Source organism: Cnephaeus nilssonii (genome assembly GCF_951640355.1).
Source record: "Cnephaeus nilssonii genome assembly, chromosome: 9".
NCBI lineage: Eukaryota > Metazoa > Chordata > Mammalia > Chiroptera > Vespertilionidae > Cnephaeus > Cnephaeus nilssonii.
Window position 1 is genome coordinate 96,131,558 of NC_137080.1, and position 22,734 is coordinate 96,154,291.

General features: G+C 56.5%; 2 protein-coding genes across 3 annotated transcripts in view; both read left to right on the forward strand.

Moving 5' to 3' along the window:
* ABHD16A (abhydrolase domain containing 16A, phospholipase) overlaps positions 1-11,345 on the forward strand; it is a 13,647-nt gene extending 2,302 nt beyond the window's left edge. For both annotated transcript variants that reach the window (XM_079781562.1, XM_079781563.1), the window contains 17 exons: positions 217-303; positions 2,565-2,650; positions 3,912-3,985; positions 4,175-4,297; positions 6,714-6,828; positions 6,915-7,016; positions 7,835-7,898; positions 8,283-8,332; positions 8,627-8,750; positions 9,133-9,237; positions 9,444-9,507; positions 10,037-10,093; positions 10,225-10,287; positions 10,437-10,513; positions 10,588-10,686; positions 10,784-10,830; positions 11,013-11,345. In XM_079781562.1, coding sequence (XP_079637688.1) covers positions 217-303; positions 2,565-2,650; positions 3,912-3,985; positions 4,175-4,297; positions 6,714-6,828; positions 6,915-7,016; positions 7,835-7,898; positions 8,283-8,332; positions 8,627-8,750; positions 9,133-9,237; positions 9,444-9,507; positions 10,037-10,093; positions 10,225-10,287; positions 10,437-10,513; positions 10,588-10,686; positions 10,784-10,830; positions 11,013-11,096 — 1,421 coding nt within the window. In that variant the 3' untranslated portion in view covers positions 11,097-11,345. The remainder of the gene's footprint in view (positions 1-216; positions 304-2,564; positions 2,651-3,911; positions 3,986-4,174; positions 4,298-6,713; positions 6,829-6,914; positions 7,017-7,834; positions 7,899-8,282; positions 8,333-8,626; positions 8,751-9,132; positions 9,238-9,443; positions 9,508-10,036; positions 10,094-10,224; positions 10,288-10,436; positions 10,514-10,587; positions 10,687-10,783; positions 10,831-11,012) is intronic.
* A 6,206-nt stretch (positions 11,346-17,551) lies between these two features.
* Positions 17,552-21,635, forward strand: LY6G5C (lymphocyte antigen 6 family member G5C). Its single transcript, XM_079781483.1, has 3 exons — positions 17,552-17,918; positions 19,518-19,685; positions 21,172-21,635. The coding sequence occupies exons 1-3, from the start codon at positions 17,798-17,800 to the stop codon at positions 21,333-21,335; spliced, it is 453 nt and encodes a 150-aa protein (XP_079637609.1). The 5' UTR covers positions 17,552-17,797; the 3' UTR covers positions 21,336-21,635.
* Positions 21,636-22,734: the final 1,099 nt, after the last annotated feature.

Sequence of the window (22,734 nt, forward strand, 5' to 3'; positions counted from 1 at the left end):
AGGAAATGGGCAGGTTGTTGGCAGATGAGCCGACCCCCTGAAGAAGAAAGGGGACCTGCAAGGATGGCTTGGTTTCCGTCTTCTCTCAGGCATCTTCCCCTCAGAGGCATGGCTGCCCCAGTGCGGGAGTGTGGGGCTGGAGGTTGCGGGGGAACTGGGAAGAGGATCTGAGGGGCAGTGGGGAGAGCTTCTCACATGGTTTCTCTCCCCTCCCAGGTTACCTGAGTCTGTCCAAAGTGGTACCGCTCTCTCACTATGCTGGGTCGTTGCTACTACTGCTGGCAGGTGTGGCCTGCCTCCGAGGTAGGTGGAGGGAGAGCCTGGTTGGTATCTGTTCGTCACTGGTAAATATTTATACAGCAGCTTCTGCAGTTTTGTATTGGGCCCTGAGGGAGAATAATTGAGAATGGTCAAGGCGTGATCTTTTCCTTAAAGGGCTTGAGTCCAAAATATGAAAAAAATAATTATCAGAAAAGTTTGCTATTAGCTAGAAAAGATGCATATACCCTACAATAATTCCACATATATTCACATCTATGTTTGTTATAATGCTAAACTGAAAACAGCTCCCCAGCCACAAATAGTAGGGTGGGTAGATGCATTAGGGGGTATAGTCCTATAGCAACAAGCTGAAGCAATGCCGATGAACGGACCAGCTGCACTCAGCAATGCAGATGAAGCTAATGCGTGTAATGCTGAAGGACAGGAGCTGCCTGCCAAGAATGTGTGCGGTATGCTTCCATTTATGTGAAGTTCAAAAGGGAAGTGTATGTAAGTGGAAAACCATGGGCATTGTTATTTTTTAAAAATATGTATATTTTTTAACGTATGTATTTTTATTGATTTCAGAGAGGAAGGGAAAGGGAGAGATAGAAACATCAATGATGAGAGAGAATCATTGATCAGCTGCCTCCTGCACGACCCCTACTGGGGATTGAGCTGGCAACCCGGGCATGTGCCTTAGACCGGAATTGAACCTGGGACTCTTCAATCCGCAGGCCGATGCTCTATCCACTGAGTAAAACCAGCTATGGCAAAAATATGTATATTTTTATTATTTTCAGAGAGGAAGGAGGAGGGAGAGAGAGAAACATCAATGATGAGAGAGAATCGTAGATCACAGTCTTCAGACTGAGAGAATGAGCATTTTTTAAAAATTTAATTTCATTAATTTATTTTTTCCATTACCATTTATCCCCCCTATACCCTCTTCCACCTCCACCCTATCTTAAGTTTTAATTTTATTTATTTTCAATTTTAGGGGAAAATAAATACAAAAAGTTCAGAGAGTAAAATATCAACAATAAGTAAAAAGCTTGTTTGTGACATTGCGTCAGGTCCTCCTCAGTGAGACCCGGGGCGTTCCATAGGGCTGGTGCCCCAGGGCCTCTTCCCCAGGCCTTGCTCCTCTTTCCCCTCAGCAACCACTGTGGTCCGGTGTGGGTTTTCCTGCATTTTAAATCCTCACCGAGGAGATGTTTGTATTGATATTAGAGAGGGGAGGGGAGAGGAACACTGACTTGTTGTTCCACTCATGTCTGCATTCATTGGTTGATTCTTGTGTGTGCCCTGGCCAGGAATCGAACCTACAGCTTGGGTGTGTCAGGACGGTGCTCTGACCTGCTCAGCACCCAGCCAGGGCTGCGCTGACATTTTTGTCCTGCAGCTTGCTTCGTTCTCAGCATTGCTGCGTGCTCTAGCCCTGATGACACAGCGCATTCTAGTTCACTCTAGCTTTACTTTCTTTGTAGCACTTACCCTTCTCTGAAATTTTCTTGTTGACTTTTTTGTCCTTCTCCAGCCCCACCCCGCCCCCAACCGAAGTGGCAGCTCTCTGAGGCCCGGGCCCTGGCATCTCATTTACTACTGTCTTTCCCATGTCAGAGCAGGGCCTGGCACGTGTCACCTGTGGGGTCATTGGAAGGAGAGATGTCAGGATCTGAGGCTCCTTGACAGTGAAGGGAGAGCGGATGCGATCGCTGAGGGGCTGGGTGAAGAGCAGAGGGAGCTCAGCATTGAGAATGGCTCTTGGTTCAGAGAGGGAGGTAGCATGGCAACCAGGGAGGAGCAGTCCAGGAATTGGAAGGAGGCAAGAATGGATACAGGGAGTGGAGGAGGAAGGCAGCTCGAGGGACAGGGAGAGTGCTGAGGGCCCAGGCGAGGGGCTGGAGGATGGACGAGGGGACTTGGGCCCAGTGAGGAAGTAAGTGTGGGGCAGGAGCCGTGGGGCAGATGGCAGGGAGCGAGACTGTGCGGAAAGAGAGCGGCAGGCGTTGGCGAAGGGCGGCAGGGGGAGAGGAACCCAGTGTTAGCAGGGCTGAGATGAGGATGTGTGGCCTCAGGCGGGGAGAATGCGCACTCAGGGTGGGCGGTCAACAGTCTGGGAAGCAACAAACTGAGGCGGCGAGGCGGCCGTGCTTGGCCAGTGCTGGCTGTGCGGGAGGTCGGCTCGCCCTCCCGTTTTCCAGACCTGGGACCCTTTTCTCTCATTTCTCCTCCGGGCCTTCTGTTCGCCCGGCTCCTGTTCTCTTCCTGAAGCTGCTCATCTTGCTTCCCTCCACCAGGCATCGGCCGCTGGACCAACCCCCAGTACCGGCAGTTCATCACCATCCTGGAGGCCACACATAGGAACCAGTCTGCGGAGAACAAGGTGAGGGAGCCAGGGCGGGTGCCGCTTCTGCCAGGGACCTGTCACTTCTCTCTGCACCTGAACTGTCCGCCAGGAACTTCCCCCCGCCCCCCCATGGAGTATTCTGCCGGAACAGTCTTCCTCCCCTCCCCCTCCCCCGCCACCTGCAAGAATTGCCTAGCTGTAGAAACGTTGACGGGGTTCTCTGTCACGGCGCTCAGTCAGTGTATGTTTTGTTGCTGTGTGCATTGAGCGCTGTGCCGGTTTTGTTTGGGGATGGGACAAGGTGGACAGGGATGTCCACTCTTGTGCCCGGGCACAGCGTGGCGCCAGGAGGGGAAGCCAGGGCACAGGGTCCGGAGCGGTGCCCGCCAGCCAGGCCGGAGTGTGACTGCCCTTGAGGAGGGCGCGGGGACGCTGTGAAGCTCTTTCCTGCTACAGGGCTTTCTGGGGCCACAGGCCGTCGCTGCACACCAGTTTGCCGTGCCCTGCAGTCATGTGATTGGCGTGTGCGCTTTCTGACCCCCACAAGAACCGCGTGAGGGGCCTCCCCACCCTCACCCACACATCGGAGGAGACAGGCAGAGGACAGTGACCTGGCCGAGCCCCGCACTGAGGGGTGGCGGGGTCTGAATGCGAGTCCAGTCGGAGCGAAGCCTGCCTGAACTGTGCTTTTCTTCGTTTTGTTTTGTTTTGCCCTTTATATTTTTGTACAAAATTTCTATTGCTCTCTCTGAGTCAAGTTATTTTTGAAGATGTCAAAAATTTCTCTGACAGAAAATAAGAAACAACTCTCAACATAAAGCAGAGCACTGGGATCTGGGGGCGGGAGGGGCACGTGTAAGACAGACCCCGCTCCCCAGACAGCACGCGACTCCGACTCACCCGGGAGGCACGGCCCACCCGCCGCCTGCAGTGAGGGGGCAGGCAGAGGGCTTCCTTCAGGAGGCGCCCTCTCCCCGCTCGGAGGGGCCACTCGGACCTGACTTCCCTCCTCCCCTCTCACCCAAGCTTGGGCAGTCTGATCCTCTGGGGATTTCTGAGCCTCCAGGACAGCAGCAGGCGAAGGACCCAGGTGGGGGAGGGAGCAGGAATGGCCAAGCGCCCCCCTCCCTCAGACACCCGCACCGGCGGCCTTGGGTGTCGGTGAAGCACATCTGGCTCCCCACAGGATGCCCTCTGGACTGCCCCGGCCATCTGAACCGGGAGGGTGGCCTCTGCAGCCTCAGGGTGGGTGGCCGGGCCTCCCTCCACCTCTCCAGCCCTTCTCTCCCGCCCACAGAGGCAGCTGGCCGGCTACAACTTTGACTTCAGGAGCTGGCCCGTGGACTTCCACTGGGAGGAGCCCAGCAGCCGGTGAGCAGCTCTTCCCTCCGTCCCTGCTCGCCCCTCCGTCCCTGCTCGCCCCTCCGTCCCTGCTCGGCCCTCCGTCCCTGCGGCCAAGCCCGCCTCCAGCACCCTCTCCTTCAGACCCGCCGTCCCTCGGACCTCAGACGCCCAGCTTGCTGCTCCTGACCCCCCCTCCCCTCATCTTCCCTTCCTCAGGAAGGAGTCCCGAGGGGGCCCTTCCCGCCGGGGCGTGGCCCTGCTCCGCCCAGAGCCCCTGCACCGGGGGACGGCAGACACCCTCCTCAACCGCGTCAAGAAGCTGCCTTGTCAGGTCACCAGGTGGGAAGCAGCAGGGAGGAGAGGCCCGCAGGGGGGAGGGGGGAGGGCAGGGCTCTGGAACTGGGTGCTCCATTGTAAGACAGCTGCCATCTGTTGGGGAGTGCTGGTGCTTGGTGTCATATGTGGCAAAGTCGTGTTTATCCATGTTCGCGTGTGAAGGAAGGGGGCCCCTGGTGGTGAGGGAGAGCTGGGGGGTAACACTGCTGTCTGACACGAAAGCTCTTTTTGGGTGTTTTTGGTTAATCCTCACCCGAGGGTACTTTTTTCATTGATTTTTAGAGAGGGTGGGTGGGTGGAAGGGAAGAGAGAGAGAGAGACATCAAATTTTGCCTCCCCCACACACACACCTACCGACTGGGGCCAGGGATTGAACTGCAACCCAGGTACGTGCCCTTAACCAGGAATTGAACCTGCAATTCCTTTTTCTTTTTTAAAAAATATTTTTTATTGATTTTTTACAGAGAGAAAGGGAGAGGGATAGAGAGTTAGAAACATCGATGAGAGAGAAACATCGATCAGCTGCCTCCTGCACATACTGGGGATGTGCCCAAAACCAAGGTACATGCCCTTGACCAGAATTGAACCTGGGACCCCTCAGTCCGCAGGCTGACACTCTATCCACTGAGCCAAACCGGTTGGGGCGAACCTTCGATTGGGTGCATGGACCAATGCTCTAACCACTTAGCCACATTGGCCAGGGCCACGAAAGCTCTTTTGATGAGGCCTAGAGGGAGGTGGGGAGGGGACACAGAGCCCTGGCTGTGTCCTGGCTCCTGGCATCCACCTGAGCAAGCTAGTCTGTGCATCCGTGCGTAACCCGCCTCACGGGGTCGGTGCCGTCATGTAGGGTGACGTGGTGAAGGGCATCGAGCTTGCGGGGACCTGAGAGCGTGAGGTGGAGCCCAAGGAAGTGCCGCCGTGGGCACTGACCGTGCTGGAGTAACAAGTGGGGCTTCTGGTGGTGGCGCCAGAGGCAGGTTCCGGACCAGGGGGCGGACGTGGGGGCTGGGTGCTGCCAGTGCTGACTATCAGAGGGGCGCGCCAAAGCTGGGGTTCCCGGGGATGCTGGGAGGGGTCCTGCAGTGGTTCTGGGGACACACCTGCTCGGGGTGAACTGGAAGTGGCTAATTGTCCTCGTCAGGAGCAGCACCTATCACATCTTACATGTCTAGATTAGCACGTTTGTTTAGTAAATTTATGACGCCCTACTCTGCGCCCGGCTCTGGCACCTCCTACGGCAGATAGCAGGCACGTCAAAGTGAGCAAAACAGCCCTCGCCGGTTTGGCTCAGTGGGTAGAGCGTTGGCCTGCAGACTGAAGGGTCCCTGCTTCGATTCCTGTCAAGGTGTGGCACAGGGTAGGTGCCCGGTTGCGGGCTCGATCCCCAGTAGAAGGCAGCCAATCAATGATTCTCTCTCATCACAGATATTTCTATCTCTGTCTCCTTCCTCCTTCCCCTCTGAAATCAATAAAATAATAATAATAGCCGAAACCGGTTTGGCTCAGTGGATAGAGCGTCGGCCTGCGGACTCAAGGGTCCCAGGTTCGATTCCGGTCAAGGGCATGTACCTTGGTTGCGGGCACGTCCCCAGTAGGGGGTGTGCAAGAGGCAGCTGATCGATGTTTCTCTCTCATCGATGTTTCTAACTCTCTTTCCCTCTCTCTTCCTCTCCGTAAAAAATCAATAAAATATATTTTAAAAAATAATAATAATAATAATAATTTTTTTAAAAAGCGAGCAAAACAGCCCTGACCGGTTTGGCTCAGTGGATAGAGCGTCGGCCTGCGGACCGAAGGGTCCCGGGTTCGATTCCAGTCAAGGGCATGTACCTTGGTTGTGGGCACATGCCCGGTGGCGGGTGTGCAGGAGGCAGCTGATCGATGTTTCTCATTGATGTTTCTAACTCTCTATCCCTCTCCCTTCTTCTCTGTAAAAAATCAATAAAATATATTTAAAAAAATAATAATAAAATAAATTAAAAAATGAAAGTGAGCAAAACAGCCAGGTCCCTGCCCCGAAGGAGTTGCAGTCTAGTTGGTGTCTTTCAAACTACCCATCTTGACCCATTAGTGACTCTTGAAATCAATTTAGTGAATCACCGTCATTTTTTTTCAAGTATTATTTATTTTGGGACTTTTATTAAGTTGTATTTATACATGAACAGATTCACCTTTGATAATGACTTTGCTTTTACTTATTACATATAGAAAGTATTATGTATTGTCTCATAAAACTTTCAGAATTGCATGTACTGGGCTACGATATAAAATGTGCATCTTACAAAGGTTGCAGTAAAAAAAGTTTGAAAAACACCAGCCTTGTACATATATTTCATTAAGTCCCGAAAGAGGCCAATGAAGCGTGAGCGTTCGGTCTGGGACAGTCCTGGGCCCCCTTAACTCCATGCTCCCACAGCTACCTGGTGGCCCACACCCTGGGGCGCCGGATGCTGTACCCCGGCTCTGTGTACCTGCTCCAGAAGGCCCTCATGCCTGTGCTGCTGCAGGGCCAGGCCCGGCTGGTGGAAGAGGTGAGCCCCCGCCCCTGCCCCCACAGCTCTGCCCCTGAAGGGTGTGGCCTCCTGCCCTTAACTTGCCTTTGCATCTCCCCACTCAGTGTGATGGGCGCCGGGCAAAGCTGCTGGCCTGTGATGGCAACGAGATCGACACCATGTTTGTGGACCGGCGGGGGACAACTGAGCCCCAGGGACAGAAGCTGGTGAGCGGGGAGCAGGGCGGGCAGTGAGGTCCTGGGGGTCTCAGTGGCACAGCAGCCCTCAGGAAGCGCACCTGCAGGTACCCACCCCCAGCTGCCCCTAAAGACCCGGGAATAGGTGAAGTGGGGCTGACATTCTAAGACCGAAAGGCGTCATCGCAGTCGCGGCGAAGCAAGCACCTACCCCGTGCCACACCTGCATTTAGGCCCCACCAGCCCGGGAAGAGCGGTCGTTTCTGTCAGCCCTGACAGGTGGACGGGCACACGGCTTCCCCAGGGCACAGTGGTCAGTGGAGAGCCGGGATGTGCACCCAGGCTCCAAAGCCCCGCCTCCATGACGCAGCCCTGGAAGGAGCACGAAGCCAGCAGGCCGGGGAGCAGGCCACAGAACCCCATCGTCTCGGCTTCGGCCTGGGGCACCTTGGGATTAGTGTATGTGGGGTGTAGACTTGAGCTCAGAGAGGAGAGGAAAAGCGATTGCCATACCACACAAAAGACAGTCAGAAAAATAGACCCAAACCGGGAATGAAAAACCCCAACTCCCATCCCTGAGACCGCCTATGCCGCCAAGCACAGGTGGGCGCTGTGTGGGGCAGCTGAGCGAGGCAACTAGAAGCCTTCTTCCTGGCTGCTCGCTCAGCGTTTGCCTGGGCTGTGCCTCTCAGCTCCGGGACCTTGAGAGACCAGTGGTTTCTGTTCCCGGAGAGAACAGGACGCGCCTCCCTCTTCCCTGCGGAGCTCCCACCGCTGCCCTCCCTGCCACCCAGGGCTTCTCGGCCCCTTTGGCCCTTTCCCAGCCTCCTCCCCGCCTCCTCCCGCAGGTCATCTGCTGTGAGGGCAATGCGGGCTTCTACGAGGTGGGCTGCGTCTCCACACCTCTGGAAGGTAGGCCATGGCTCAGCCCTCTTGTCTCTGCCCCTGGGATGGAACATCCCCATCTTCCCACACGGACGTGACTTCCCCTGGCCTGGCGCTTTCTGTGGGTCAAGTCTGACAGCTTCACTGTGGGGAGAGTCCTCCCCATTTGCTTTGCGCACCTCACATCCCTGCCCTGCTGTGTGCCTGCCCTGGCCCCCTCCTCACATCACACCTCTCCCTCTGCGCCCCGGAACCTTTGGTGGGTGTCATGTCCCTATCCTGGGAAGGCTCAGCGTTATTTGCCCCTGGTGGGGGTGGTTAGGTCTCTGGTGTCCTGCTGCTGGGGGGGAGGCGGGGGGGACTGGGGGTGTAGGCCAGAAGGCCCCAGCCCCTCCCCACCTTGTGTTGCAGCTGGGTATTCAGTCCTGGGCTGGAACCATCCAGGCTTTGCTGGGAGTACGGTGAGACCCTCTGCATGTTTCTGTGGGGCTCCCACTCACCTGTGACCTGGGTGCCAAGGGCAGGGAGCTGCAGGCCATGGGGAGCCCCTCACTGTAGGGGGTTGCAGGAGGGAAGGCAGTGGACAGAGGGTGGATCTCTGTCCACGCTGGTTTCTGGGGAGAGCTGCCACCCCCCCTTTACTCCTTCTCTGTTGCAGAGTAGCTGCAGGAAGGGTCCACTCTGGGAGGGTGTGGGCGGCAGGCCGGCTGGCTGGTGGTGCTGACCCACTCCTGCCTTTGCCCGTCCTCCTGCAGGGGGTGCCATTCCCACAGAATGAGGCCAATGCCATGGACGTGGTGGTCCAGTTTGCTGTCCACCGCCTGGGCTTCCAGCCCCAGGACATCATCCTCTATGCCTGGTCCATCGGCGGCTTCACTGGTACCAGCCTCCCTCCTCCCCGCACTGTACGCCCATTCAGCTCCCCTCCCCGGGGAGTGCCCAGGCGTGGGTGGAGGCTCAGGAAGGAGAGGGCCGGTCTGGAAGAAGGTCTCCTGTGCACATACCCGCCACATTTCCTTCCACACTTACACCCGGTTTCCAAAAGTAGGCCTGGGCCTGGGCTGGGCAGAGCAGGGAAGCAAAAGCTTCCTGTGGGTCGTCTCCAGAGCCCTTTCCTCGTCTCTCTCCAGACAGTGCCCGGAGTGACAGGAGGCTAAGCTAGTAGGGAGGGTGGGGTCAGCCTACAGGGTCAGTGGGAGGAGGCTGGGGTGGTGAGCGGGAGTCCCTCAGCCCTTACCCTTCTCCCCCGTCCTGGTACCAGCCACGTGGGCAGCCATGTCCTACCCAGACATCAGTGCCGTGATCCTGGATGCCTCCTTTGATGACCTGGTGCCCTTGGCCTTGAAAGTCATGCCAGACAGCTGGAGTGAGTACCGCTGCAGGCCTGCCCTTGCAGGGGGCGGGCTGCCCTGGCACTGTGAGCTGGCGATGGTTCCCTTTTCCATGGCGGGGAGTGGGTGGCCCCGTTGTTGAGAAGCAGACTCCCCATTTTCCTTCTCCATGAACAGCAAAGAGCTTTGTGTTGGGCAAGGGCTTTGTCTCTGTTCTCCCTTCACTTTTGTCCCACTCTAGGGGGCCTGGTGACCAGGACCGTGAGGCAGCACCTCAATCTAAACAACGCAGAGCAGCTGTGCAGGTAACGCCTGCCCCCTGAGCCCCCTCACAGCTCTGCTGGGGGTGCAACCGCTGAAGTTAGTACTAAAGTGCTAAAGCGCAAGTTGGCAAGTGACCACCACCCTAAATCCCTTGAGTGACCCTGCCCCCACCCTAGATGGCCTAACCCAGGTCCCCTGGGACCCTCCACCTTCTTCTTTTATAAATTGATTTCAGAGAGGAAGGGAGAGGGAGACATAGAAACATCAATGGTGAGAGAATCATCGATCAGCTGCCTCCTACACGCCCCCCACTGGGGATCGAGCCCGCCACCTGGGCCTGTGCCTGATGGGAAGTGAACCATGACCTGGTTCATAGGTCGACGCTCAACCACTGAGCCACCGGCTGGCTCAGCAGGCCCTGAAATATTCTGACTCACCCCTGGGTGAGGGTCTGGCCCATGGGCCCTGCTGCAGCAGTGGCTAAGAATACAGCCAGTGCAGGATGAGTGGCCAGTGCCACCTGCCTCCCTCCGCTCTCCCGCCCCAGCCCCACTGCTCTGTCCCCTGAAGGTACCAGGGCCCTGTACTGCTGATCCGAAGAACCAAGGATGAGATCATCACCACCACGTGAGTCCCTGGGAACCTCTACCTTCCTGGGTCCCAGAGAGCCAGACAGTTGCCCTGCCCACCTCTGCCCACTGGAAACCCAGGTATCCAAACCCTTCCTCCCCTCCAGTGTACATTCTTCTCACCGCCAGGGTTCCTGAGGACATCATGTCCAACCGAGGCAATGACCTCCTGCTGAAGCTCCTGCAGCATCGGTGAGAGCCGGGGGGGTGGTGTATGTATCTGTACATATGTGCACATATGTGTGCATGTGTGTACTCCAGCATCAGGAGGAAGGGGAGAAGGCTCAGGGATGAGGAGTGAAGCGAATGGGTCTGACTCCCACCCGGCGCCGCTCCTGCAGGTATCCCCAGGTGATGGCAGAAGAGGGTCTGCAAGTGGTGAGGCAGTGGCTAGAGGCCTCCTCGCCGCTGGAGGAAGGTGAGGGGCTCTGGGGAGGCTCTGGGTGGGGCTGGCCAAGCCAGGTGCTGACGGGCGCTCATGTCTCCGACTAGCCTCGATTTACAGCCGATGGGAGGTCGAGGAAGACTGGTGTCTGTCTGTCCTCCGCTCCTACCAGGCGGAACACGGGCCGGACTTCCCCTGGAGTGTGGGTAAGGCGGTCCTGGGGCAGGAGAGGGGGTGGGGAGAGCCCAGGAAGGGGATGGATGCCCAGATGCATGGGCCATGTTTGAGCACCTCTCTCTGCAGGGGAGGACATGAGTGCACGTGGAAGGCAGCAGCTGGCTTTGTTTCTGGTGAGCTAAGGGGAGGGAAGCAAGAAGGGGGTGCCTGAGTGGCCAGGGGGCACATGTGGGGCTTGGGGACAGTTGGAAGTGGCAGCTTTTATCGAGTGGGTGGTGGACTTGGAGGTAGAGGGTGGGGAGATGTCTGGTGGCTGCCGCTCACTGTCGTGCTGTGCACACTCGTCCCGCCGTAGGCCCGGAAACATCTGCACAACTTCGAAGCCACACACTGCACCCCGCTCCCGGTCCCGAACTTCCAGGTGCCCTGGCACCTGTAGGGCCCAGCCCTCTCTAAAGGCAGCACGGGCTCATTCTGAAGGACGGGGTGGAGGAGACTGAGGAAGGGCCCTCGTATTTGTGGTTCTGTGTTCATGTTGCCGTTTGCAGTTTGTGGAGTCCACCCCCCTTTTCACTGTTCCTCCTGCATGGGTCCCTCATCCATCCTGCAGTACCGAGCCTCCCCGGCATACACCTGCATTAAATGAATGGATTTTTCCTAATAATTAATAAAAAGGTATTTTTTCTACTGGCTGGCTAATTGAGTGACTGCCCAAGTATCCAGGGAGCAAGGTGCTGAAGCCTTGAGGGCCGGGCTTTGGGAAATCCCAGCCCATCCAGCCAGTTCAGCCCTCTCCGTCTCCGCTGCTCCTCAGGCATCGGGCCCCCAAGCCTCACCCTTCCCTGGTGCGCCTGCAGTCCTCACCGGGCAGCCCCGGCCCCGACAGTCCTCCCTGCCTCCCCCCCCCCCCGGCCCCCCCGGAGCCCAGGTGGCCTCCTGCTGCTTAACTCACAAGCTTTGTTGTTTACAAAAAGGGCCCTCCAGTGCCTGATTTTACCTACTCCGCTCTTCTACCGACTTCCAGGTCCAACGGGCATGATTTCAACATCAGTATCCCCAGTCTTTCTTGCTCAGCTCTTGCTACTTCCAGGGGGAGTGAGGAACAGTCTGATGCAGCAAATCCTGCACCCCCTCCTCACCATGCCCTCATGCCTCTCTCCTCACACCCTCTGCAAGTCAGCAAGCACAGGGCCCGGCAGGGGCTGGGTGCCCAGGACTCCTGTCCTCCCAGAACCACGCTTTTGGGGCAGCCGTTAGAACATTCTGAGGTCGAACCTGAGGAAATCCGGTCCCTGTAGCTTCTCTCCCACTCCGTCTTTGGACCTTACGGAGCAGAATGCGTCCCTCTCGCCCCTCAGTCCTCTTTCCCAGATGAGACGCCCCTAGACCACCTGGGTCCACTGTTTGAACAAGATGCGTGGGGGCAGTGTTCTGATGACCTAGACCGCCTCTTGCTAATTTCAGTGTCTCCTCCAGCCGAGGGCATGGTGCCTGCTCCCGCCAGCTCAGCACGCTGCGCCTCCCGGTGGGGTCATCTGAGACTTGGGTGACTGCGGCTGACATTTGGGGTTAAAGCGGAGGTGGCCACAGCTCCAAAATGTTCCACCTTTAGCAAATGTGGGAGAGCGGATAGTGGCCCTTTCCTCGTCTGTCCCAGGGGCAGACAGGGTGGGTGGTGCGAGCAGGAAGCTGTGGGACCTGGGACCGTGCCTGGCTCTGAACCCGGCTCTCCCAGATCCACAGAAGTTAACCCCCTGGAATCCAAGCTTTTGTTCAGCCAAGGCCGTGGTCAGCAAACGGCGGCTCGCGAGCCACACGCGGCTCTTTGGCCCCTTGAGTGTGGCTCGGCGTTAGAACCACTTCTTCAAAATAGACTCGCCCAGGCCGAAAACCGACTTCTGCGCATGGGCCACGAAGTTTCAATCGCTCTGTCCGTGCGCGCCCGCACGTGGTCTTTTGTGGAAGAGCCACACTCAAGGGGCCAAAGAGCCGCATGTGGCTCGCGAGCCGCCGTTTGCCGACCACTGAGCTAAGGGAACCTCCTTAAATGCAAACGGGGCACCCAGGCCCACCTCCCACACCCTGGAGAAAAAGGCCACTAAGCTCTACTGACCTGCCCCTGTCGCCCACGCCCCTCCCCTTTTCCTGCACTACAGAGACCCCCGAATGAATGCCACGAGGAGCCCTGGGCACCTCAAGTGGGTGGGGAGAGGGGAGGCTCAACATTTGAATCTGGGCCACCCCACCCATGGGCCTCAGTCTTCCCCCTCAAATTACTCCCCACCTAATAGGGCTCGCAGCAGTCCACCCTCACCCACCCCGTGGAACCAGCTCCCTCACCCTCTATAGCCGGTTTCCAGCAGGCTCCGGCTCCGGCTCCCGCAAGGCCAGCTGAGGTGCAGACCCCATGCCTGCCGGGCTCTGATGATGCTATGTTGGCACCAGGCGAGGCCTGACACCCAGGTGTGGAGTAGTTGGGCAAACGGGCAGGGAGGCTGGCGGCTGGGAGAAAGGAGAGGCAGCTTCGGAGCGGAAACCTGGGAAGAAGAGGTGGTCTCAGGCGGGGCCAGCCCTATCCCGCGTCTATGGGCCCAGGCTCCACCTGCGCGGCTCCCGGGCGGTGCTGGACTCCGCTCTCCTGCTCCGCCGACGGCGGTTTGGGTGGGGGTTCACTCCAGGCCCGGAGAGGAGCATGTATTTCCCTCGCGGCTGTCACAGTGAGGGGTGGGGGCCAGGCGTGGGGGCCAGCCCAGTCCCTTACCGACCCACCCACCGGTCCGTCCACCCCCATCAACAAGCCGTCCCAGCTCCCTCGGAGCGCAGTCATTGTTTACATTCGGGTTAGGGGTCCCTCTGCAGGTCCTCCTCGCCGCGGGGGCCTCACCGCGGGGGCCGGCATCGGTAGCCCGGCCCCAGCCCCTGTCTTGGTCCTCAGGCCCACCGCTTCCGTTTCCCGCCAGCATCCCTAGTCCTGGGGGCGGGGCACTCTGCGTGACGCCAGCCCCTGCTGTCACCATGGCGACCCCTGCAACGCCCACCTCTTCACCCCCGGAGCCCCGGCGGAGCCCTTCACCGCGGCAACGCACCCCCGCACCCCCGCGGCCTGCGGGCGGACTGTCCCCGCCCCGCCTCGCGCACAGGGGCTGGGACCCGGGACGGAGCGGGAGTGAGGACGGGAGGTCACGCCCCGCCCCCAACACGCCCACCCCGTGCCTTCCGCCTGGTACCCTCCGGCCGCGGCCGCGGAGCCCCACGCCAGTCCTCCTGGACCGAGGGCGAGGCCACCAGAGCCCGGACCCTGGGCCTGCGGGCGCCGGTGTCCTTGCGGAGGGGTCGGAGACCCCGTGACAGTCCCTTCCGCCTCCCCTTCGCCCGCTCCCCTCGTCTGTCCCTCTCACCCGCCCAGCAGACATTTACTGGGTGTCAGGCCCTCCCCTGGCACCCCAGGATGAATGAAGAGTACAATTTTTTTTTTAATGATCATTAACTGTTTTATTGAGGTATATTTTCATACCATAAAATCCACCTGTTTTTAGAGTAGAACGCAATGATTTTTTTTTAATTGAGGTATTATATGTGTACATTTCTTACCATTGCCCCCCCACCCCACACCCGTACATGCCCCCACCCCCCAGAGTTTTGTGTCCATTGTTTATGCTTATATGCATGCATACAAGACCTTCGTTTGATTTCTTATCTCCCCCACCTCTCCCTAACCTTCCCCCTGCAATTTGACATTCTGTTTGATGCTTTACTGTCTCTGTATCTATCTTTTTGTTCATCAGTTTATAATGTTCTTTATTATCCACAAATGAGTGAGATCATGTGGTATTTTTCTTTCATTGACTGGCTTATTTCACTTAGCATAATGTTCTCCAATTCCATCCAGGTTGCTGCAAATGATGAGAATTTCTTCTTTTTTATGGCAGCATAGTATTCCACTGTGTAGATGTACCACAGTTTTCTGATCCACTCATCTGCTGACGGGCACCTAGGCTGTTTCCAAATCTTAGCTATTGTAAATTGTGCTGCTATGAACATAGGGGTGCATATATCCTTTCTGATTGGTGTTTCTAGTTTCTTCGGATATATTCCCAGGAGTGGGATTACTGGGTCAAATGGGAGTTCCATTTTCAGTTTTTTGAGGAAACTCCATACTGTTCTCCACAGTGGCTGCACCAGTCTGCATTCCCACCAGCAGTGCACGAGGGTTCCTTTTTCTCCACATCCTTGCCAGCACTTGTCGTTTGTTGATTTGTTGATGATAGCCATTCTGACAGGTGTGAGATGGTACCTCATTGTTGTTTTGATTTGCATCTCTCGGATAATAAGTGACTTTGAGCATGTTTTCATGTGTCTCTTGGCCTTCCTTCTGTCTTCTTTTGAAAATATTCTGTTTAGGTCCGTTGCCCATTTTTTTATTGGATCATTTATCTTCCTTTTATTAAGTTGCATAAGCTGCCTGTAGATGTTGGAGATTAAACCTTTATCAGTGATAGCATTTTTAACGCAGCCGTCATTTCACCCATCCCCAGGCTCTGGGGCGCCGCGTGTCTGCCTGTTCCTTTCTCGCCGCCTCCTGCGTGCGCCTCTGGGGCTTCTTCACCCTCCCCATCAGCGCCCGAACCCGAAGGCCCTGGGATGGTCTGGGCCAAAGCGGGCGCCTCCTGCCCGGAACCTGGACGCCAATGACTACCCGTCGCCCACCGACCCTGCGCGACCAACCGCTAGTCTCAGGGACCGCATGGCCGCAGCCACGGCCTGGCGGGTGCCCTCCCAGGTTCTTCCCAGGGCGCTGAGGTGGGGCGCGGGCGAGGCCGCCCCCGCGTCCTGGCTCCTGGCCCGGCGCCCGCCGAGGAGCAGCCAGGCGCGGAGAGGAGCGCACGGAGCCCGTGGGCACCGGAGATGAGGCCACTGGCCTGCAGCCCAGCGCGGCGGGGCGGGCAGACGGGGGCGTGGGGAAGGGTGGGCTTCCTGGAACCCACAGGGGCACTGGGCTGGGTGCAGTCACTCGGGACCCAGGAGTCCTTGGTTTTGGACTTCCGACAGTGCCACGTCTTTCTCATCTCGGAGATTGGTACCACCAGTCACGATGTGCGAGTCTATGCCCCTTCCCTCACCTTACCCTCAGTCTAACTCTGACTACATCCAGCTTCCTTCCGAATACTCTCCGATTCCTGAACCGAGTGGATCCGGAGATGAATCTCGGAGGGAAGGCAGGGGAGGGAGGGTGGGTGGGAGGTAATCAACCAAAGATACTAGAGACCCGGTGCACAAAATTTGTGCAGGGTGTGTGTGTGTGTGGGGGGGGTGTCCCTCAGCCCAGCCTGAACCCTCTCCAATCTGGGACCCCTTGAGGGATGTCCGACTGCCCGTTTAAATGGCCTGTCTGTTTGCCCCTAACTGCCCTCCCCTGCAGGCCTGGTACCCCCCCCCCCAACTGCTCTCCCCTGCAGGCCTGGGTCCCCCCAACTGCCCTTCCCTGCAGGCCCGGTCGCCCCCAACTTCCCTCCTCTGCCGGCCTGGTCACCCCTAACTGCCCTCCCATGCAGGCTTGATCGCCCACAACTGCCCTCCATTGCAGACCTGGTCCCTCCCAACTGCCTTCCCCTGCTGGCCATCTTGTGGTGGCCATCTTGTGTCCACATGTGGGCAGCCATCTTGTGTGTTGGAGTGATGGTCAATTTGCATATTATTCTTTTATTAGATAGGATAGAGGCCTGTTGCACAGGTGGGGGCCAGCTGGTTTGCCCTGAAGGGTGTCCCAGATCAGGGTGGGGGTTCCCTTGGGGTGTGGGGTGGCCTGGGCGAGGGGCCTGTGGTGGTTTGCAGGCCGGCCACACCTCCCGGTGACCCAAGGGGAGGCCCTGGTATCTGGATTTATTTATCTTCTATAATTGAAACTTTGTAGCCTTAAGCGGAGGCCAGGGCTGTGGGAGCTTGGCTTCCTCCATTGCGGGAGAAACCCAAGCCTCCTGCTTGCTCCATGGCCGCAACCATCTTGGTTTAGTTAATTTGAATACTCGCTCCTGATTGGTTGGTGGGCATGGCTTGTGGGTGTAGTGGAGGTACGGTCAATTTGCATATTACTCTTTTATTAGATAGGATATGCTGGACCCATGGACACGGACAATTAGATGGTGAGGGCCTGGGCTGGGGTGGGATGGAGGGGGTTAATGGGGGAGAAGGGGGACATAAGTAATACTTTCAACAATGAAGATTTTTTCCTAAAGTAAACTGTAATTGAAAAACATTTAAAATAAATAAATACTCTCAGATTCACTCACTTTTTGGCTTCCCCACTTCTCTTCTGCAGGACCAGGCCACCATCTAGTGACTGGGCTCAGGAATTAGCTGCCTAACTGGTTCCCGCCTCAGAATCTTATAGACGGAATCCCATCCTGTTATTCCTCTGCTGAAATCCCTTTGTCAGTGGTTTCCACCGCCCCCATCATCGCTTATTGATTTGTCTCCCCCATTAGGAAGGCTGTGTAAATATTCACGAAGCCACTTTAAAATAGAGCCGGAGCTGCCATCCCAGAGGAACTGCCTGTGTGCGAGCCTTATGCCTCAAACCTTCGGAATGCTAAAACCGGCAAAATAACCTCTGCACTGCACCGAAGCAGCCTTGTTTCCCAAAGGAATGTTTGCAAAGATAACCAGGAAGCAGCTACTATGACTACTAGACTGGAAATTAAAACATGGTGTAGCCCAGCTGGTGTGGCTCATGGTTGGATCCCAGTCAGGGCACATGCCTGGGTTTCGGGCTCGATCCTCAGTAGGGGGCGTGCAGGAGGCAGCCAATCAATGATTCTCTCTCATCATTGATGTTTCTCTCTCTCCCTCTCCCTTCCTCTCTAAAATCAATAAAACACACACACACACACACACACACACACACACACACACACACACACACACACACACACATTTAAAGAATGTTCCTGTCTCATTCCCCTGTTGCGGCTCCTGTTCCCAAGCCAGGATGTTAGGTTCCAGAGTGGCCGTGGGCGAGAACACTCTGTCCCTCGGGATGTTTGGGCACTAATTTCCACCCCAAATGGGTGTCGCCCCTCTCCTTCTTCTTGGCCAACTTCTCTTCCACCAATATAAGCGCATACTGGAGGCTGGTGGGCAATCATGCATTTTATGGCAGGCCCTACACACAGCCGGAGTCTGGGGACCCTGGGCCTCCACAGCACCCCCCAAGCTCTGTACATGGTCCTCTTAACGGTGCTGGTCGTGATGAGCTTGGTGTTTGGTAAGTGGCTCAAAGGGATCCGAAGGCCTGCTGGATAGAGGGACCCCCAGATGCCGGGTGTCTGGGGACGTGTGCCCAGGCAGGAGGAAGGATGGGATGAGTGGGCTTGCTGGGATAATGCCTGGGCACTGCTAATGCACTGATGGTCACTCTGAGGGAGATGGCTGGTGACAGCCCAGGGTTGTCCCACTCAGCAGCAATGACCTGAATGGAGATACTGAAGGGAACCCATTCAAATCTCAGGGCAACACAGAATAGGGAGGGTTGGGGACAAGCCAGATGACAGCACCAGGACCACAGGGTAGAAAGAGGCTGGAAGCAGCCTGATAGCCTCCTCACTTGGCTGCAAAGCACCATCACCATAGAAACAGGATTCAAAACATTCGTCAGCATCTGTCTCACACCAAGTGCCCTGCTGGGACTGGGGGCTCATTAACCCGGGGTCTTGGCCAGGGAGCAGAGAGATGTACAGTCAGCCCTCCATATGTGCGGGTTCCGCATCCCTGGATTCAACCGAGGATGAAAAATACTTTTTAAATGATATTGTTGCTGGTGTGTACTATGCAGTTAGGCCTATGATGGTTGTGTCTGTACTGAACATGTGCGGACATTTTTCTGTCTTTATTCCTTAAACAATATAGTATAACAACTATTTACTAGTATATTGTATTAGGTATTACAAGTAATCTATAGATGATTTAAAGTATTTGGGAGGATGTGTGCAGTTTATATGCAAAGACTACATCATCTATAATAATAAAAGCGTAATATGCTAATTAGACCAGACAGCCAAATGACCTTCTGGACGTCCTTCCGGATGACCTTCCGGACCAAGCCAGGGCTGCGAGGGCTAAGGCAGCCCCCGCAGTTGCATCGGGCCTCTAGTTTTATATAAGGGACTTGAGCAGATTTTTGTATCAATTTGGAACCAATCCCCTGTGGATACCAAGAGACTACATATGCATGTGTTTGGGAGGGCTTTGGTGGACACAGTTTAATGAGTCTGTCCTGTGATAGGACCATCAAACTAAGAATGTGGCCCTGGGCTGCTTGAAACCTCTTGTCTGCACGAAGCCGAGATTCTTCCTGTCCTGTGATGATGCATTCTTGTTTTTACTTGCTCCCCTCCTCCTCCTTCTCCTCCTCCTCCTCCTCCCCCTCCTCCTCCTCCTCCTCCTCCTCCTCCTCCTCCTCCTCCTCCTCCTCCTCCTCCTCCTCCTCCTCTTCTTCTTCTTCTTCTTCTTCTTCTTCTTCTTCTTCTTCTTCTTCTTCTTCTTCTTCTTCTTCTTCTTCTAAATTTCAAAGAGGAAGGGAGAGGGAGAGAGAGATAGAAACATCAATGATGAGAATCATTGACTAGTTGCCTCCTGCATGCCCTCCACTGGGGATCGAGCCTGCAACCCAGGCACGTGCCCTTGACTGGAATCAAACCTCCTGGTTCATGGGTCGAATATCAACCATTGACCCACACTGGCTGGGCCGGATGGTTTTAAAGAATTGGTGATTTTATGGTTTTCTGAGATGGGGGAGGGGAACAGAGGGGTTGACCTGGAAAATAGTAAGGCGGAGGCATGGGGTCAGAGCTTGTCTGTGTTCTAGGTAAAACTGATCCTGTCAATCAAGAGCCCCCTCATCCAGCTGAGTTCCCCAAATACCTGCGCTGCTATCGGTGTCTCTTGGAGACCAAGGAGCTGGGGTGCCTGCTGGGATCTGACATCTGCCTGGCCTCTCCTGGCAGCAGCTGTATGACTCTCTTCATCAGGAACAGTAAGCTGCCTTCCGTCTGTCTGGGGCCCAGAACTGAGTCTACATTTCCTAGCCCCAACTCTCAACACTGCCCCATCGCCGACGCTCTCTCCTTCCGAGCATTCCCTGACCCACCGCCACCCCCGCCCTTCTCAGCCCACAGCTCTGTCTCACCCTCCGCCGGCGCCAGCCTTGACAGGCCAGCTACCTCTTCCGGTCTTCTTCACCGAGTCTGCTTCGTTCTCCTTCACCCCTAAGGGTTCATGTTCACCGAAATCTGAGCTTTGGCTCTCTTCCCGCTTCCCTCTCCCAGAGGGATTTCTCTGTTCCCTGGCGTCTGCACAGCCACGTCACAGAGTCTGAGTGGTGGCCACACTGTCCATCAAATTGCCCTCTGGACACCTCCCCTCAACTTTCCACTTGCCCAAAATTGTCCAACTCTTTGTTCTTCATGCTCACTCTTCCACCGGCCGCTCACCGTCTCAAACGCTAACAAACACTAACACGGCCTCTGGGCCAGGCCCTGTGCCAAGCACTTACAGCCTCTGAGATGTCCCGCGGCTGAGGACAGAGGCCCACACCCGCCAGTCTCCGAGGGCTGAGCCACAACCTGTGGTGGCTTCAGAGATGGCACTCAACCACCACTGCACGGAGCTGCCCGTATCACATCGCCTCGCACCCTTCCCGATAGCTGCACGCACGTGGCTCAACACTGCCGCGCTCCGGGGCTCAGAGGAGTCCCTGCCCACTCCTGGCCCAGTCCCCAGCTCCCACGCACGAAAACAACCACTCTTTCTATGTCTGGATTCCCCTGTGATCTTTTTGGGCATCCCACCTTATATACATGTGCTCTACCGTTACCTCCCTCCCCCACAAACAGTAGCATAGCCCTGTAGACACTGTTCCGCACTTGCTTTTTAAACTTAACAGTTACGGGAACATAACGTTTCCCTAGCGGTTTGTAAACAGCGTCCGTGCCCCACCAACCTGCGCACAGCGCTCCTCGCCAGGGGTCAGGCCCACCTGTCATCCCGCTGTAGGACCTTGGTGACTTCCGCTCTTCAACTGTCTCAGGCAGGGATTTTTCACCCTCTAATATACCGGGTGTGGGGAGGAGGGGGAAACGGGGTTAATAATCATAAATAATACAGTAATAAATAAATACATAATACAAGAATAAACTTCTGTGTACTCATAACTGTAAACCTACTTTTGCCCACCCTGTTCCTATTAATCCATAAAATAAACAACAAACCTCCTCTCTGCAGCCTGGGCCCCGCTCAAGCTGTTGGCTCTCCCGCCCAGCTCAGCACCCTCCAACTATCACAATATTTCAGAGGGCTCTCTCCCAACCTTCCATGGGGACTCCTGCTCCTTGGCACTCCCTGCCCTGCCCAGTTCCAGGAGTCTGCGTTTGGGGGTGCAGGGAGGGGTGTGGGCAGTGTGAGTCCTTGTGGAGGGAGGGAAGGAGGGGTGGGGCTCTGTGGGCACCATGTCGCTGTTGCAGGTAGTGGGTCTGACATCATGGTGAGTGACTGTCGCCGCAAGGAGCAGATGAGTGACTGCTCACACACCCGCACGTCCCCGGTGTTTGGCTTCTGGATGTTCTCGCGATGCTGTTTCCGGGATCTCTGCAACAACCCACAGAACAGAGCGCTCTACCTCCCGTAGAACTCCTGCAGAGGCCTTGGCGGTGAAACGCTGCCGGGGTCCAGCAGCTCCCTGCTTCCCACCTGGGCGCAGCCAGGACAACTCCCAGCCCCTCCCAGCAGCCGCCCCCCCTCCCCAGGTTACCTGACCCAGCTCTAGTTGCCTCTTGCTTGCCGCCCCTCAACACCCCCATTCACACTCTGCCCCTCCACAAGCTCCCTCTCCAGACATCTCTGGAGTTTTCCCTGTAAGTCCTCACAGTCCGACAGCTTCCCTCGCCTCTCCTCCCACCTGTAGGCTGCCTCTGCTCTGCTCTGGCCTTCTCCCTTCCTCCCACCAAGGTGTTCCTGCAGAATAAATTGATGTACAAACTGTATGGTTTCTCTCTCTCTTCTGGTGGAGGTGGAGGCTGAGGGAGGGGTCCTGCCTGGCTGCCCCATTGGGGGACGGTAAAGGGCTCCCAGCTCTTCTGAGCTCTGCTCTCGCCTGTCTAGGTATCTGATTCAGCTCTAAGCACAGAAAGGTGAAGAGGAGTTGGAAGGAGATACAGTGACGGCCAAAAGCGCAGAGGGCACCCTTGTTAGTGCTGTCAGCCCAGGGCCGTGTGGGAACTGCAGGGAGGCCTGCGGGGAGGGTCGGTGGGCGTGGGCTGTGCAAGGCAGGCCCAGGGCGAAGGGTGAGAGGTGCTGGGCCTCGTGGAGCCCTGGGCTTTGTCCCAGGCTCAGCTCCCTCAGGACCATAGCTCTACGCTTCCGTTTCGGGCCTTGGGGTCCTCAGCCTCTGAGGCTGTCTTCCAGTTTGGGCTTTCCTGTCCTATACCGAAATCAGAAGTATGGGAAGAGGGGGACACACAGGTTTACTCCTCTTTGTCCTTCCAACTGCCTTCTGACCTAAACATTAACGTTGGTGTTTCCCACGGGAGCACAGGCCATGGAGTTAACACGTGGCCAGTGTCGTGTACGTGAGTATATGCTGTATGATGCCATTTAAACCCAGCTGAGCTGCTCCAGCTCGGGGCGGAGGTGACCCCGAGTTGAGGGCAGTGCCTAGAAGCAGCTTTGGGTACCAGAGGCCTTTATGCCGGCTTGAAACTGCTAACACAGGTGAGTGGTTTTCAAAAGCCCATCTTATGTATGTTTGCCAGAGGTTTAAAAACAGCTAGGCCTACGTCAGTTTGTCCCGAAGGCACGTGTGTTTGCACGAAGCCCCCGTGTGTATCCGTGCACATGCACTCGCCAGGGACCCGACGAGACCAGCTTACCCCTGGGTGGAGGAGCGGAGATCGGGCTCCGGCCACTTCTCAGAAATGGGTTTACAACCCCAGCATTGGGTTAAGATTTGAAGGGCAGACCTGGCTGTACCTTCCGAGTCCTGGTGCTTAACACTGGGCCTGGCACAGAGCAGGCGTGTGCAGTTTGTT